The 15,318-nt window shown below is 35.1% G+C and overlaps 3 protein-coding genes across 9 annotated transcripts; 2 read left to right on the top strand and 1 right to left on the bottom strand.

Annotated features, from left to right (window-relative positions):
* The first annotated feature begins 2,135 nt into the window (after positions 1 to 2,135).
* Positions 2,136 to 3,662, top strand: LOC106312321 (60S ribosomal protein L15-1-like). The gene is made up of 4 exons (XM_013749799.1): positions 2,136 to 2,187; positions 2,323 to 2,489; positions 2,820 to 3,017; positions 3,200 to 3,662. The coding sequence occupies exons 1-4, from the start codon at positions 2,184 to 2,186 to the stop codon at positions 3,443 to 3,445; spliced, it is 615 nt and encodes a 204-aa protein (XP_013605253.1). The 5' UTR covers positions 2,136 to 2,183; the 3' UTR covers positions 3,446 to 3,662.
* LOC106312320 (DNA mismatch repair protein MSH4) lies at positions 3,446 to 9,189 on the bottom strand. Of its 2 annotated transcripts, none has more exons than XM_013749796.1 (24): positions 9,023 to 9,189; positions 8,654 to 8,857; positions 8,526 to 8,561; positions 8,329 to 8,441; positions 8,195 to 8,240; positions 7,979 to 8,025; positions 7,762 to 7,869; positions 7,494 to 7,569; positions 7,266 to 7,347; positions 7,032 to 7,177; positions 6,845 to 6,930; positions 6,571 to 6,710; positions 6,344 to 6,483; positions 6,201 to 6,251; positions 5,814 to 5,877; positions 5,558 to 5,701; positions 5,250 to 5,317; positions 4,969 to 5,027; positions 4,716 to 4,872; positions 4,529 to 4,581; positions 4,354 to 4,452; positions 4,142 to 4,256; positions 3,926 to 4,048; positions 3,446 to 3,824 (listed from the first exon to the last, which is right to left on the bottom strand). In XM_013749796.1, exons 1-24 carry the CDS (start codon positions 9,086 to 9,088, stop codon positions 3,660 to 3,662), a joined length of 2,388 nt encoding a protein of 795 aa, XP_013605250.1. In that variant the 5' UTR covers positions 9,089 to 9,189; the 3' UTR covers positions 3,446 to 3,659. The 2 variants fall into 2 exon arrangements, with proteins under 2 accessions (XP_013605250.1, XP_013605251.1); XM_013749797.1 differs by having other exon boundaries at positions 3,491 to 3,824; positions 7,275 to 7,347.
* Positions 9,190 to 11,546: 2,357 nt separating this feature from the next.
* On the top strand, positions 11,547 to 15,318 carry LOC106307327 (probable peptide/nitrate transporter At3g43790). Of its 6 annotated transcripts, XM_013744252.1 has the most exons (16): positions 11,551 to 11,797; positions 11,903 to 12,004; positions 12,092 to 12,194; positions 12,284 to 12,386; positions 12,490 to 12,543; positions 12,641 to 12,703; positions 12,795 to 12,844; positions 12,935 to 13,010; positions 13,470 to 13,685; positions 13,806 to 13,893; positions 14,097 to 14,182; positions 14,308 to 14,415; positions 14,515 to 14,559; positions 14,686 to 14,774; positions 15,026 to 15,069; positions 15,150 to 15,288. In XM_013744252.1, the coding sequence occupies exons 1-16, from the start codon at positions 11,653 to 11,655 to the stop codon at positions 15,236 to 15,238; spliced, it is 1,461 nt and encodes a 486-aa protein (XP_013599706.1). In that variant the 5' UTR covers positions 11,551 to 11,652; the 3' UTR covers positions 15,239 to 15,288. The 6 variants fall into 6 exon arrangements, 4 of the variants coding, with proteins under 4 accessions (XP_013599705.1, XP_013599707.1, XP_013599704.1 ...); XM_013744251.1 differs by having other exon boundaries at positions 11,547 to 12,004; positions 12,828 to 12,844; positions 15,026 to 15,071; positions 15,149 to 15,318; XR_001263319.1 differs by having other exon boundaries at positions 11,548 to 12,004; positions 14,515 to 14,578; positions 15,150 to 15,318.

Genomic DNA, 15,318 nt, shown 5'->3' with positions numbered 1-15,318 from the left:
TAGAGTTTATGATTTATCCAAGGGTTCAGGGTTTATCCAAGGGTTTAGTGATTCGGGTTTAGGGTTTATTGTTATTAAGATTTAGTTTTTAATGTATGATTTAGGGTTTAAAATTTTCCAATGGTTTACGGTTTATCCAAGATTTAAGGTTTATAATTTAGGGTTTGGAGTTTAGGATTTAGGGTATATGATTTAGTATTTTGCTAACGGTTTACAATATTTATTTATTTATTTTTTGTATCTATGTTTATGTATTTTATTTTTTTATTTTAAAAATATAATGAATAGTAGTCTTAATAAAATTTGTTTGGATATATGAATAGTAGTATCTATTAATTGTATTTCCATATTTCACTTACTTTAACAATTTCATCAATTATATTACTTTAACAATAATTCACATCATTAATTATATTACCATAATAATGGTGCATATTATTATTGAGCACCATCCAATATTGTTTGAGTTTTTGATATTTGATATCTTTTAAAATAGAAAATAAAATTGAATATCCAAATTATATTATATTTTTAAAATAAAATAATAAAAATACATAAAATAGTTACAAAAAATAAATTAATTAATATTGTTAAGTATTCAGCAAAATACTAAACCCTATACCCTAAATCCTAAACCCTAAACCCTAAACGATAAACCTTAAACTTTGGATAAACTCTAAACCGTTGGAAAATCTTAAACCCTAAATCATACATTAAAAACTAAATTTTAATAACACTAAACCCTAAATCCTAATCACTAAACCCTAAACCTTTGGGTAAATTCTAAACTCTTAGGTAAACTCTGAACCCTTGGATAAATCATAAACTCTAGGGTTTAATTTTAAATATTTTTTTTTTAGAGTTTATGATTTATCCAAGGGTTCAGGGTTTATCCAAGGGTTTAGTGATTCGGGTTTAGGGTTTATTGTTATTAAGATTTAGTTTTTAATGTATGATTTAGGGTTTAAAATTTTCCAATGGTTTACGGTTTATCCAAGATTTAAGGTTTATAATTTAGGGTTTGGAGTTTAGGATTTAGGGTATAGGATTTAGTATTTTGCTAACGGTTTAACAATATTTATTTATTTATTTTTTGTAACTATGTTTATGTATTTTATTGTTTTATTTTAAAAATATAATCTTATTTGGAAATTCAATTTTGTTTCCTTTTTTAAAAGATATCAAATATCAAATACTCAAACACTATTGGTTGGTGAATTTAGAGGTTCACCCTAGGGGGTGAACCCAATAATTTCTCATTTTTATTTATTAGTTAATCAATATTAACTTTGTGCCAAATATAAAATCAAAAATGTTAAATAACTAGGTTTTGCATATGATTAAACGTTTGGTTTAGTTTGTTTTATTAAAACAATTTTTATTTGAGTTTCAATAGGTGGAAAATTACGTAGCCAAAATCATAATTCAAAGATATGTTTTTGTAAATAAATAATAACTTAAATCAAAATAATAAAAATGTGCTACATTTATTGTCACTTAAATTTTACTCCATATAATTATTTTACTTAACAAAAACCTCTTTCTATTTCAGTTATTTTAGCCAAACACATAAAACGGAATTTTTTATTAGTTTATAAAATCAGTTATAAATGAACATTATCTATCCATTTATGTACATGTTGTTCCTTTAGGGTATCATTTTTTTTGTTTTGAAACAAGGTTCCACTTAAATTTTATAAATTTATGTGTGGGTTTTGAGTTGGGTCATTCTGAATCTGGATGAATTCAGTTCTGATGTATAAAAACCTAAAAATATCTAAATAACTAATGTATCTAAAACGGATTTGGATATTTGTAACAAAATAGCCATATTATCTGATCTGGTCCAAGTCTTTTGAATATCATTAGTTATATTATAATATATCTAACACTAATTATGAAAAATAAAACTGTATGTATAAAATGTACAAACCAATAGGCGCTCTCTAGTGTAGAGTTAAAAGTTAAAACTGTCGTACATTTTTACCCAAAAATTAGGCTCAGTTATTGTTTTTTGTAAGGAGGCCTGCGAAACTGATTCTTCTGCGAAGGCCCAATAAATAAAGCAAATGGGCCAGACTGAAGGTAGATGGAAGCCCTAGCTAGGTATCCCATGGAATCATCTCGTATAAAAGCAGAAACCTAGAACAAGAAAAAAATGACTGCGACGCCGGGAATTAGCAATGGGTATTTCTCTCTCTTTACTTTCGTCTCTCTTTCTGTTTTGTTTCTGTAATGCCCATTAGACTTTGGTGATGATATATGTGTTTTGTACTAGAATTGAATTAAGAGTTTAAGAAATGTGAGTTTTGTTAACGACAGGGGCGTACAAGTACGTGTCTGAGCTATGGAGGAAGAAGCAGTCGGATGTGATGAGGTTTGTGCAGAGGGTTAGGTGCTGGGAGTACCGCCAGCAGCCTTCCATTGTTCGTCTTGTTCGTCCCACTCGTCCCGACAAAGCTCGTCGTCTCGGCTACAAGGCCAAGCAGGTACTCTTCTTGTACTCTTGCCCTTTTATCAAGTTCTATATATATATATGTCAGTAGTTTTAGGTAATTTCGAACCAAGCCTTTGATTGTAACTAAGCTGGTCAAGCGGTGTCTTGACGCATAGACATTCTCCTTTCCTTTTTTTTTCAAGTAGATATGTCTGTGTTAATATGATAGAATACTTCCTGAGACCAGCAAAATCAATTCAATCTTCTGACCGAACAGCTCTGTATCTGTCGTGGAATCTGTTCTTGTCTAAGATTGAGACACTTTTTTATAAGCATTAGTATTAGTTTGTTGGGTGACCTCTGTTGATTCTTTGTGTTACAGGGGTTTGTTGTCTACCGTGTGCGTGTGAGACGTGGAGGACGCAAGAGGCCAGTTCCTAAGGGTATTGTCTATGGTAAACCCACAAACCAGGGAGTGACACAGCTCAAATTCCAGCGCAGCAAGAGATCTGTTGCTGAGGAACGTGCTGGTCGCAAACTTGGTGGCCTTAGAGTCGTTAACTCCTACTGGCTCAATGAGGTAACCAACAAACCGCCAGTTACTATTCATTACAGCAATACTCTGTTAGATATACTATGACACGTCTTATACAATTGGACATTGGCTTGTGTATGTGTATCTCATACCTTAATTGTGGGTTTGTCTCTTCTTTGCCTGATATGATGGTTGATTAATTGTGGGTTTGTCTCTTCTGTGCTCAGGACTCTACCTACAAGTATTACGAGATTATACTTGTGGACCCTGCACACAATGCTGTCCGAAATGATCCAAGAATCAACTGGATCTGCAACCCAGTGCACAAGCACAGAGAACTCAGAGGGCTCACCTCAGAGGGAAAGAAGAATCGTGGTCTTCGTGGAAAGGGTCACAACAACCACAAGAACAGACCTTCCCGCAGGGCTACCTGGAAGAAGAACACCTCTCTATCTCTCCGTCGTTACCGGTGATCAGCTTTATATTTGGTTCTTGCTCGAGTTGTGTATCTTCTGTGTGGCTTTATGTTTCAGAATTAAATTGGGTTGAAATACTTTTTTACATTTGGTCTCAAGTTTTGAGTTGTTTAAATCTGACTAAAAAGCTAAATTTCTTGGGATGTTTAATTGTACCGTATCATTTATTAGTCCATGTAACCTGGGATGTTTCTTAATGATAAGCTTCTGGTTAGAGCCTTCCTTCAATGAAGCTGTCCTTTAAATTCTGAAGAGCTTGACGGATTGAGTCTTCGTTTTGTTTGGAGTACCTCAAGCATATCAACTTTTGAGCGACTCTGTAAATCTGATGCATTTCATGGTGCTTCTCACAGTTTAGCTCTATTCTTTTCATTTCCTGCATAACATTCATTATGAACACGAAAACTCAAGACACAAGGATGTATTACGAAATAAGTTCATGTATTTTCAGTTTAGTAAGTTTTTGGGTAAGAATACCTTGTCTGTGATCCTTGAGGTTATGGTCCTAGCTGTTTCGATTACTGTATTAGGCAGACCAGCCACTTCGGCTAACAGAAGGCCGTAGTGAGGAACATGTAATGTTCCATCTCGTAGTTGAAACTAATCAGTAAATGTAACATTTAGCAGCAGTACGTAGCTAAAACCTCAGAACCCATGCGAGTGGAATGAAGGTGAGTGGAATGAAGACTTCACCTTGAAGTCTAAGCGATTGTCTCTGATGTCTACATGGAAGTGAAGAACCTTGACATTCGGGTAGATGGTTGCCAACTCCGCCAGGCTGTCCATATGGGTTGCAAATACTGTGTACCTGAAAGTTCATTTGCCATCAAATGCACATTTACATTTACTTGTCAAGTACCTTTCAGCGATCTGAAAATGAAATTAAAACTCAGTTAAATGCTTACGCTTTGAGCGATAAGAGATGCTCGCAGCAGCTCCATGCCATTGCTAACCCGTCCGAGGAAGAAGTAGCCCTCCCGAGTTCGTCCATTACTATCAAACTCCTACATTTTCAGGCGATAACAAGATATGAAACTGAGTGTGAGGTTCACCTGTGTCAATGTCTTTCACAAATACTACCTGTTGGAGACATTCTGCATTATGAAAGCGGTCTCCCTCATCTCTGTCATAAACTGCGACATTTAAAAGTAAAATTTGATATCAACAGGCTCTCCATATGATATGTAAACTGTTGGGATTCATCAACACGCCAAAACCTTGGAATGATAATGATCATCTACCAGTATGGGAGAATTTAGAGGTTTACCGTGCTTGAATTTGACTCAAGGTTATCCATTGTCCCCATTCTTGTGAATATGCGGTCAACCACACGCATAGTGGCAAAGCGAGCTGGGACATAGCAGCCAATCTGAGCAAGAATGACTACTAGACACACCTGTTGGAGATAGGTGCTCTTTCCGCTCCTTAGGATATGGAATGCAAATACAAACATGAGTCGATGAGGACATTTTTTGGACAATTGATCAGCAATTGAGGAAGTAAAGCAAGAGTTCCCTTACATGTTTGGACCCATAACTACCAACATGTTGCTTGCTTCTGACATGAAGATACTATTAGGCTGAAAAAGATTATAATGAGAGTTGAACATGCGTTCACATGGCCCAAAGAGAAAGATTGTAAACGGCAGAACACATAAATATGTGTTTCCACAGATTCCATGGACGCCAATGTTAGTGAGAAAAGAATATCATATACTATCTTCAAGGTTTGCCACCAAGATCATTTCTCAAGAATAAATTGAGGGATGATAGTATCATGAGAATTTGCACGATCAACTTACAACAAAGTCATTGTGTATGCTTTCTAGGATTGGATGCCTTCCAGCGTCAATTGCCAGTGGGCCACTATCTGCCAATCAGTATACAGACAAGTAAATTACACAGAAATGATTGATATCATTTCACTTAAGGTGCCGTGTATAAAAGATGTTGCACAATCTATTTCCTTTAATTTTTACTATGCTGAAATATCATTCAAGAATCCGAGCTAAGGAGCATATGAGGATATGATGGTAGGTCTTTGAGGAAAGATAGTGAGAGAGAGAATATCTTATAATAGCATATCTAGGAGAGAGAGAATCTGAGCTACCTGTTAGTTCAGGTCTGGAGTATCGATCAACTGGCTTTGTGGATATTGAATGAGCAAATGAATTAACAATCATATCTAGGAGACATAAAACTTCTGCTAGGAGGGTGAGGGCAGAGACATCTTCCCTTATAGCATCCATAAGTGCTACATACATATAGTTACATTTCATGTAATAGCCATAAACCAACTAAAGCCTGATAGGACTGTAAGAAATCGTGTTACAGCATATAGTTGTGAGCAGTGTGCAGTTATCAACCTTCCAGGCATATTTCCGTTCGAACGAAACACTCTCCAGCGGCAGACTTATTCCTGACATTCAACTGCACAGTAGATCAATATACAATTGATATTAATGAATCAATATGTCAGGTTGAATCTGGAACATAGATCTTTATTGTGCAAGATAGGAGGGCTCATTCTTCTCATATCAAAAACATCCATGGTGTTTCATGTCTTGCCGGACGAAAATTTTGAGAGGGGAGTTTTGTTCATTTATTATCATTTGCAGCAACACTGGAACTTTGTATAGATAGCTATAGTGTGAGCCTGAACTATATTACTTTCTGAACAGCTAAAATGATTAAGCACCCAACAGAATCACACATGGAAACGACACATCTGAAATTGTGATGATTCAACTTACAGAGGCAAGTTCCAGACTTGAACAATGAATGTTTTTCCCATGTTTTACAACCTGAATTACATACCACGTTCAGGAAAAAATAAGTCAGGAAAACCATACATATAGATAGAACATTAAGCTTTCAGTGGAAGTGCGTTTTTGACCTGAGTAAATTTGCTTGGAAGTTTTTCCTGAACTTCCTTCTGCGAAATTCTAAAAAAGAAGCCCTGTCTGTTGTTGAATGGGAGTTTTAGATTTGGCAAGTTGAATTCCTCACGATACTTGCTGGCCAGATTATGTATCGCTGCCAGTGTTTACATGATTTTAGACTAGCAGAACAGATTTGTAAAAGGAAAAAATCAGTGATAACACAAAGTGTTGTTGATTCCACCTTCACTAGTATCACAGAAGGTTCTCCTTGCCATATCCAAAAACCCATCAATACCAGCTTTTAATGCAAAACACTGCTGTGAGCGGGCAACAAAAGGAACTCGTGCATGAAGAACATCATCATCAATCACTTCCCCGACTCTGAAACAAAAATACGATATAGAGTCTAGTTATTTCGAAACTGTAAACTTTAGTAACTTTAAACGTAGGAAATGGAAAGCTTTCTAGAAACTAAACTCATAGTTAATGTCTACTAGCTAGACCTAGTGGCGTACCTTTTTCTAATGGAAGCATATCTATCATTTTCACACACAGTCTTGTAAATATTAGCAAGGAGAAAACACTTTGCATCCTTTAGAGCCTGCATTGGAAAGAGTGCGACTAAGGCCAGGAGTCGATCATAGACATAGTTGCCAAATCTAGCAAACAAATCTGATAACAAAATGAGAAAGAAAAAAACACCATAGCTAGTAGAGGCAGAGCATCCAAGGCTGTCTTAAGTAAAATAATGCTTGAAATCATGTTTTGGCTCCTTCTGGTATTATCAAAACCTAGGACCGCTTCTGTGACTTTCTTTGGCTTGAAGCAGAAATGACAAAGAACACGATCTGAAAGTTGTGGACGATAGAAATTATGTGATAGAAAACCAAGCTTATATTGGTTGGATGCAACTATAAGAGTTCGTGATCTTCTCACTTTGCTTACCAGTCTCTTTTGGAAATTTACGTAAAACCTGTGAAAGCCCATAGAATAGTTCTTCATTGCTCATCATCTCATCCTGCAATTAACGGAAGAGTAATTTTACGAAGCTCTACAATGATCAAGCGCTGTAAATCAACGTATCAACCCTTAACAAAAATCGAATAGTATATTTTAAGAAGCTCCTTAGAAAATATGACAACCAGATCACAACAAGATACTAACCAAGCAGTCCAGGCGAGTGTTGATAGTTTTAATATCTTTCAGGGGCTGCAACAAATTGGCACGAAGAAGCCTAGTCCTGACCAACAGATCATGCATGAAATAGAATGGCTAGTGAGTTAAATGAACAATGAAATATGGAAATCATGGAAGAACATTGCTATGAAGATTACAATTTGAATTCTGACATACCAAACTCATTATACAGTATTTTTGGCAAAGGGAAACTATTAGTAATTTTAACTATTATAAAGAAAGTGTTTCCAGATACCCGCCAACTGTTTTTGTTGTCTTGAACATCTGGAACAGACTCCTCTTCTTATTGTTAGTGCCCAAAAGAGAATTATGGAACGGATCAATGATTTCCAGATTCTCAACACTACCATCAAACAAAGGAAACAATTAAGCATAACGGTTTATAATTTTGATGCTTAAATTCTCTATTATTCAATGGACAAGGAAGATAAATACTATCACAGCACTCATACCTAGTTGCATCGATATTCATGTGACTAAAGGATCCATTAAAGGTTACCTACACATAGGCAGCACAATCAATAGAATGCCATCAGCAGAACCAAAGAAGAAACAGATGGATACCCAAAAACAAAAAGATACTCATTTTGCAAGAAACTTTTTAAATTACTTCATAATACACCTTATCTAAGCAGAAAACTGGGAACTGTATGAAAGAAAACACATACAGTGAGTGAGTGGTTGGTGACAATCACACCCTTTTCCGCCTCTATCCTGCTCATGACACAGCCAAAACTCAGTATTTCATAAACACCAAACTCATAATGTACTGAAGCAAAAAAAAAGTTCAGGATGTAGACACCATTTGATTGTAGCAGCAGCAGCAGCTAGTGATAGATAATGCTGCTTATAGTAAGTGTCTAAACCAAGAGCCAAAGGTTCCTCTGCAGCCAAGTTTTGTATTAGCACGGCACCCTGTAACAAATAACCCAAAATTGCATATCCATTTAGAAACACATGACTAGAGAGATGTACTATAAGAGATTCATGGATATAAACCTTGGTGTCATCGAAACAGCCACGAGCAAACACAACCTGCAAGAAGCGAATACATTCACAGTACTTAATTGATTCTCATGTAGCTAAAACACACACACTCATCTCCCATCCATGGCACTAAACCTCACCTTCCTGATGGTGCTATAACATCTATCCACCAATTCTGAAACCCCAACCATGCCATCGGCGGCAAGTTTGTTGGGAGGAACAATAATCACACAAGGATCATAGAAACGCAGCAGCGTCTTCGTGTTTTGATACGAGCTGCTCGTCTCTATATACTGAGATAGATGCAGTGAAGCGGATCTTAAATCAAACGCAGCCATTCCAACCTGATCCAGAGAAATCCACAATAGAATCAAACATCACCATCGAAGAACAACCGATCTCGTTCGATTCCAGGAAAAAAATCGACATCGCGATAGTGGAGACCCTAAGAGGACTCAAATCGAATCTTAGGTCTGCTAAAATCGCAATGACGGAGAAGCCGTACGTACCTCTTTGGCTCTGTTCTCGATTAGTCCAGCGACGAAGCTCGATCTCTCTCCACCGTCGTCTTCCATTTCTGCTCCACGGATGCTAATTTGAAAATCGAGCGACTGGTACTAGAGTTTCCGATAACGAAGGCTAAAGCGCGCCACTGTGAATTTCAATCAAATCGGTTTGGACTTAACCACGCCGGTTTTTATTCGAAAACTGGTTTAGATTGCACCCGGGAAAAGAGCATTTTTAGACCGCCAACGATTTATGTGGTGCTTTTTTAAACCCAAACAAAACATAAGTGCGAAATCATTCCTGAACTGAGTTTTTATAAAAATTTTCGACACAAACTTGACTCCGTTAGACCATGCTTAGTCGGATAAAGAAAAAGTGCCGATTTCAACCCATACAATTTCGGACCTTTTCAGACCTGGACAATAAGTAAGTGTGATTTCATACCCAAACTGAATAATAATTTGAATTTCATACTCAAACTTTAATATTAACATAAAAAATTACTTTGACTAACGTTTGGTTAGTTAACCGACGTCGTTTTAACTAAACTAATTAAAAAAAACTCACTAAGACTCGAAAACAGACCTAGAGAAGCGCTAAACTGAGTATTAAACCACTAGACTAAGACAAGATTTGTAAAATCTACATATATACTAAATTATATAGGTACCAAAACGTGTAAAGAAATCACTAGATTCTTCTTCCTCTGGCTATCTCTCTTTCAGTTGCCAATTTCAGAAATTTCAGTCTTTAGTCTTTAGGAAGTTCTATTTTTGATAGTAATGAACATTTTAAAATCGCATGAGAAGGTAATGTTGGGAGCCAAAAAGAATAGCTCTGGCAACAACACGTAGACAAGAGCGGAGATCAGTTTCTTCGTTATTACATAATAGTAACAGATTTCTAAATTATTTAATATATAATTATTATTTTATTATTTCATACTATGAAGAAAAACATAAAATAAGTAATAAATATAAAATATAATATATATATTTTTCTCAAGACACTGATCTTAACCTAAGTATGTATCTATTTAATAATTTTAAATCTTAAACATTTTCTAAAGCTCAGACCAAAATAAAATAACGAAATGAGAATAAACTCAAAAATTAATATTTATATCGAACAATAACAAAAATGAAAAAACAACACAAAAATGAGAAAAATATTGAAGATAGATATGATTGACACGTGAACGTAAACTTCTCATAACCATAATTAACTTTTAAATTGCTAAATCATGATATAAAACTGAGCTGTCATAGTTTCAATGTAACCAAATAGTAGGTCTGAGATTATTCGGCCTAAACGTTAGATTCTTATGTGATAAGTAATTTTTGACCTAAAATATGGGATCAGCTCATCAGTAAATTCATCAGTAAATAAATTATATAATTAACAAAAAAATTTTTACAAAATTGTTTAAGGACCAAAAATATTTATTCAATCAAGAATATAAATTTTATATTTCCATACGATATTTCTTAAATACTTTTCATATAAATTCACCATGCGCAAGTTATCCATTATTTATTGAATATATTTTTGCACTTTTGACTCAATAAAACATAACTACATAATGATATATTAATTTAGATTTCTTTTCTCTTTGCGGATTACAGAATTATTAGACTTCTCATCCATAAAATTAAAACTCAAAACCAAAATAGAAATTTTGATTTCCTTCTCCAACTGTTGACCACTTTCATTAAATAAATCGAAGAATGAAATGGAAGTAAACATACAAAGAGATTCAGATTTAAAGAAAATCGTCTGAGATGGTTTAGAGATCAAAGAGATAGAGCAATTGTTAAAAACCTGGTTCGAGAAAAATGTTTAGACTCCTAAAGCTCTTGATGACATTCCTAGTATTCATCATAATCCTCATTGATTTTGTCAAATTCGAAAAGAGTCAATTGCTATAAATATATAATCACGATTCAGTATAAGAGAGAGTTGTAAACAATACTTATGGTTAAATATACTTTCATAATATGGTTGAGATAGTGGGAAGTAAAAACAGTTATAGAGATAGTGGGAACAATTTTATCTAAAAAATTGCTTGTTTCTGAAAAAAAAAATAACTTAAAAATAAATAAATGACACATGTCAGTCAAATAATTGTTGACCTCTGTTTTATTGTATAAAAGATCTGTTATTGTATACTCCATCCGTTTCATATTAAGTGTTGTTTTAGAAATTTTTTTTAGTTACAAAATAAATGTCGTTTTCGATTTTTAATGCAAAATTTATTAATTTTATGCAAAATTTATTTTTCTATTGGTTGAAATATGGTTAGGTGTAGGTAATATTGTTTTTTTTATAGAAAATGTACAAAATTAATTATTTTCTTAATCTTTGTTTAGAAACCTAAAATAGACTCGAAACAGAGGGAGTAAAAGATGTGTGATATTTTATACCTTCAATAGTTGTCAGCAGCACTGAGTAGACTTGGATTCTTGTGAATCATTTCAGCTTCTTTTTTTGGCGCCTTTTTTTTTTTTTTCAACAGTTATCCGACCCATGTTTAATTTGACACAGATTCTTCTTTTTATTATATTTTTTTCTACTGAACAAAAAAATCAACTAGAGGACATCAGTAGACTACTCCGACTCAGTGGTTCCGATCATGGCCGACGAGGCAAGAAAAACCCTTCTGGAGGAAATAGAAGAAAAAAACTGCCCAGGCTGTAACATCGACCGATTCAAGCAAGAACAGCGAGGAATCCCTTACATCCACCTCTCCTTCATCTGGCTCGTCTCTCTCTGCACCGGTTCAATATTTTCCTCCTTTAGCTTTCTCTATGTTTGTTTTGTTTCCACGAATTTGTGCGTCTCTCTAATACGGATGATGCTCAAAACCTTGTGGTGTATGTCAGCTCTCCCGATATCTTCCCTGTTTCCATATCTCTATTTCATGATCAGAGACTTCCATGTAGCTGAAAAAGAAGAGGATATTGGTTTCTATGCTGGTTTTGTTGGTAATAACTTTAGGCAAAAAAAATTTTTAATTGCTTCAACATATTAATATTGAAAGATTCGTTGGTGTTACTTCTTCTTGTTCTTAGCATCATCTTTCATGATCGGAAGAGCTCTGACGTCTATTCTCTGGGGGAAACTAGCTGATCGATATGGTCGCAAACCTATCATCCTCATGGCAACTTTCTCTGTGTTAGCTTTAACTATTCCTCAACTCAATATTTAAATAAAGACAATTTCCTTTTCTTGCAGAATTTTTATTTCCCAGACACTCTTTTCAGGATCATATTCAATACCTTGTTTGGTTTAAGCACAAGCTTCTGGTTTGCTATTTCAGTTAGATTTCTTCTCGGCTGCGTCAATTGTCTACTCGGAGTAATAAGAGTAAGTAAATGTCTTCGTCAAAGCTGTGAAGGAATATCTACTTTTTCTATTTCAAGTGTCCTTTGAGGTTGCACTTTCTAAAGGTGTTTGTTTGCTGTTTCAGGCATATGCTTCAGAAGTCGTTAGTGAAGAGTATCACGCTCTTAGTCTTTCTGTTGTGAGGCTTTTGTTTATCTTGCATGTTTATTCTATTATTGGCCATGTTTACTTCATCTAGTTTAATTTTTTTCTTTTTTTTCTTGCATGTTTTTCAGGTAAGTACATCTAGAGGTATAGGACTGATAATAGGCCCTGCTATTGGAGGCTATCTTGCTCAGGTTCACTTCACTCTAAACTTTGCTTATACAAATTTCACATTCCTTACATTTTCCTGATTGGGCTGCTTGGTTTCTGTTTCATGCTTCTTAGCCTGCAAAGAAGTATCCTAATTTATTTTCACAGGATTCAGTTTTTGGAAGGTATTATATTTACTATACACTCCAAAATGCAGTTTCAAATGCTCGCAAAATAGTCTCCTCAATAGGTTCTTTTTGTGTTATGCATTACAGCTTTCCATATTTTCTCCCGAGCTTAGTTATATCAGCCTATGCTACTGGGGCTCTCATTGCATGCTGGTGGCTGCCTGTGAGTATTGACTTGAACAAAAATCTTAATTCATTCCTCATGGACAAAATTAGTATAGGGTATTATTCTCTTTGCAATGTTTTGTTCACAAAATGAATTATTGTGAAGATCAAGAACCAATGTTCAATAAATCACTATGCGGTAACTATACCCTTTGTGGAGGACTAATGACTAGGTGGACCTAGATGTTAACAAATTATGATTTATTATATATATATATATATATATATATATATATATTAAACCAAGTTAAACCGATTTAAAATGGTTTGAACTGATTTGAATCAAATAAATCGGATTTAATGAAAATAGTCTGGCAATGATCGATTTGCCGCCTAGGCTCCGTCTATGCGCCAGGTAGACCGAATTTTAGAATCATGTCAACTATTATGAATTTGAGCATATTGATATTTGCATGAAGGTAAACCTGGAAATATGAACTCATGGTATAAGTTACAGGAAACACTTCATACGCATTGCAGAATTGCACGCGGGAGGCTTAATCCAAATGAACCTGAATATTCACCAAATGAACTAAACAATGATGGAAGTACAGGTAGAGGACTCGAAGACCAGAACACACAAAGCAAGCCAAGTCTCCTGAGGAACCGTCCATTGATGGCTATCATCATTGTGTATTGTGTTTTTTCCCTCCAAGAGATAGCTTATTCAGAGGTAAGACAGTTACAGTTCACTTCTCTATCGAAGTTATTTAATTAGTTTTAGAGGATCGAGTGTTGTCAAATATTTTCAGCCGCTTTAACATTTTATCATTTGTTCGGTAAACTTTGCAAGATATTTTCACTCTGGGCTGTTAGCGACATAAGCTATGGAGGATTGAGCTTCTCGTCTCAAGATGTTGGTCAAGTTTTAGCTATATCAGGTGCATGTTGTATATTGCTTGCATTTTCTTGTGTGTAGTGGTTCCTTAAAAGAAGTGTATGCTTATTTATATTTTCTTCGTGAAGCGTGCTCATTGCTGATTGTTTAATTAGTTTTTGGATTCTTTTGATTTGGTTTGTGATAGCCTATCCACATATATTCCCCCTTGGAGGTTCCTTGTGATTTGAGTTACCATGTTTTCAGGACTTGGGCTTCTGTTGTTTCAACTTATGGTATACCCCCCAATGGAGAAGAGCCTGGGACTCCTTGTGGTTATACGTCTTTCCGCGGTAAATCTGGCCTTTTAGTTTTGCTAAGTATTCTTGATTATAAAGCAATCGTCTCTGATTTTATAGTGGTAATGGGTTGTCTACAATAGATTTTTCAAATCCCTTACATTTTTGTTGTTGTTCAGGTGATGCTAATACCGCTGCTTTCTTGTTACCCATCTATAGCTTCGCTTTCAGGGTTGACCCTCCATTTGGTGATAAACTGTGCATCTATCTTGAAAAACGCGTTGTCTGTGAGTACATTGCGATAGCCCTGATGCTTTTGTATATAATGTCTCCTTAATTAACAATAAGAAATATTGTAGATATGTTTGTGGTCTTTGTTGTTGCAGATCTCTCTTGTTACAGGACTGTTTATCTTGCTCAACAAGGCGGTGGTATGGTTCTTGGGCCAGTGTACCACATATCCTTTTCCGTTTTGTTTTAGTTATGGCCATCTTCAATAATGGTAACTTCTTCTGCCTCTGGTCTAATGCTCACTTTTCTTCGGCTTGCCACTGCAGCCACAGAGTCAGAGAGGTGCTGCTAATGGAATTTCTATGACCGCAATGTCTATTTTCAAATCATTTGGCCCTGCCGGTGGAGGAATCTTGTAAGCATTTCACTGGAATTGTATACCAAACAATATTTACCTATAGGCTATAGCTGGAAAATTCAAGTCACATGCATGCGAATATTTACTTATAGGCTATAGCTGGAAAATTCAAGTCACATGCATGCAAATATTTACCTTCAGTTAGTCTAGCAAGTATAAGAAATATATAGGAGTTCGTCACTTGTTCTGGTTGGATTGTTTTTCTCTGTTGTTAATTTTTCTTTTACTGTGTGTTGTTAAATCTGCAGATTCTCTTGGGCACAAAAGAGACAGACTGCGACTTTCCTTCCAGGTCAGATTTTGCACCTTGCCCATATTAATTTCTCTTTAGAAAAGCAAAGTTCTTAATCGTTTTTTTAACATGAGACACAGGTGATGAGATGGTGTTCTTTGTGCTGAATTTGGTACAACTTATAGGATTAATTCTAACTTTCATACCGTACATTTCCCAAAACCAATAAAAAGGTTCATTATACTGTACATAGGTGAGAAATAAATGGGAAGTTCATTATAGACTATAAAGTGTTCATCTATTTTTAAC

The sequence above is a fragment of the Brassica oleracea genome, chromosome C8 (assembly GCF_000695525.1).
Source record: "Brassica oleracea var. oleracea cultivar TO1000 chromosome C8, BOL, whole genome shotgun sequence".
NCBI lineage: Eukaryota > Viridiplantae > Streptophyta > Magnoliopsida > Brassicales > Brassicaceae > Brassica > Brassica oleracea.
Note: the sequence above shows the minus strand (reverse complement) of the source record. Positions and strands in the feature narration are given on the sequence as shown.

Bases quoted from the DNA above. Each gene is read 5' to 3' on its own strand.
- LOC106312321 (XM_013749799.1), top strand. The intron at 2,490-2,819 runs GTACTCTTCTTG...TTTGTGTTACAG, and splicing joins TCGGCTACAAGGCCAAGCAG to GGGTTTGTTGTCTACCGTGT. The intron at 3,018-3,199 runs GTAACCAACAAA...TTCTGTGCTCAG, and splicing joins ACTCCTACTGGCTCAATGAG to GACTCTACCTACAAGTATTA.
- LOC106312320 (XM_013749796.1), bottom strand. From the start codon at position 9,088: ATGGAAGACGACGGTGGAGAGAGATCGAGCTTCGTCGCTGGACTAATC. The intron at 8,562-8,653 runs GTGAGGTTTAGT...CGCTTCTTGCAG, and splicing joins GTTATAGCACCATCAGGAAG to GTTGTGTTTGCTCGTGGCTG. The intron at 8,241-8,328 runs GTGTCTACATCC...TGTCATGAGCAG, and splicing joins GCTGCTGCTACAATCAAATG to GATAGAGGCGGAAAAGGGTG.
- LOC106307327 (XM_013744250.1), top strand. From the start codon at position 11,653: ATGGCCGACGAGGCAAGAAAAACCCTTCTGGAGGAAATAGAAGAAAAA. The intron at 12,544-12,640 runs GTGAGGCTTTTG...CATGTTTTTCAG, and splicing joins ACGCTCTTAGTCTTTCTGTT to GTAAGTACATCTAGAGGTAT. The intron at 13,894-14,096 runs GTGCATGTTGTA...CCATGTTTTCAG, and splicing joins TCAAGTTTTAGCTATATCAG to GACTTGGGCTTCTGTTGTTT.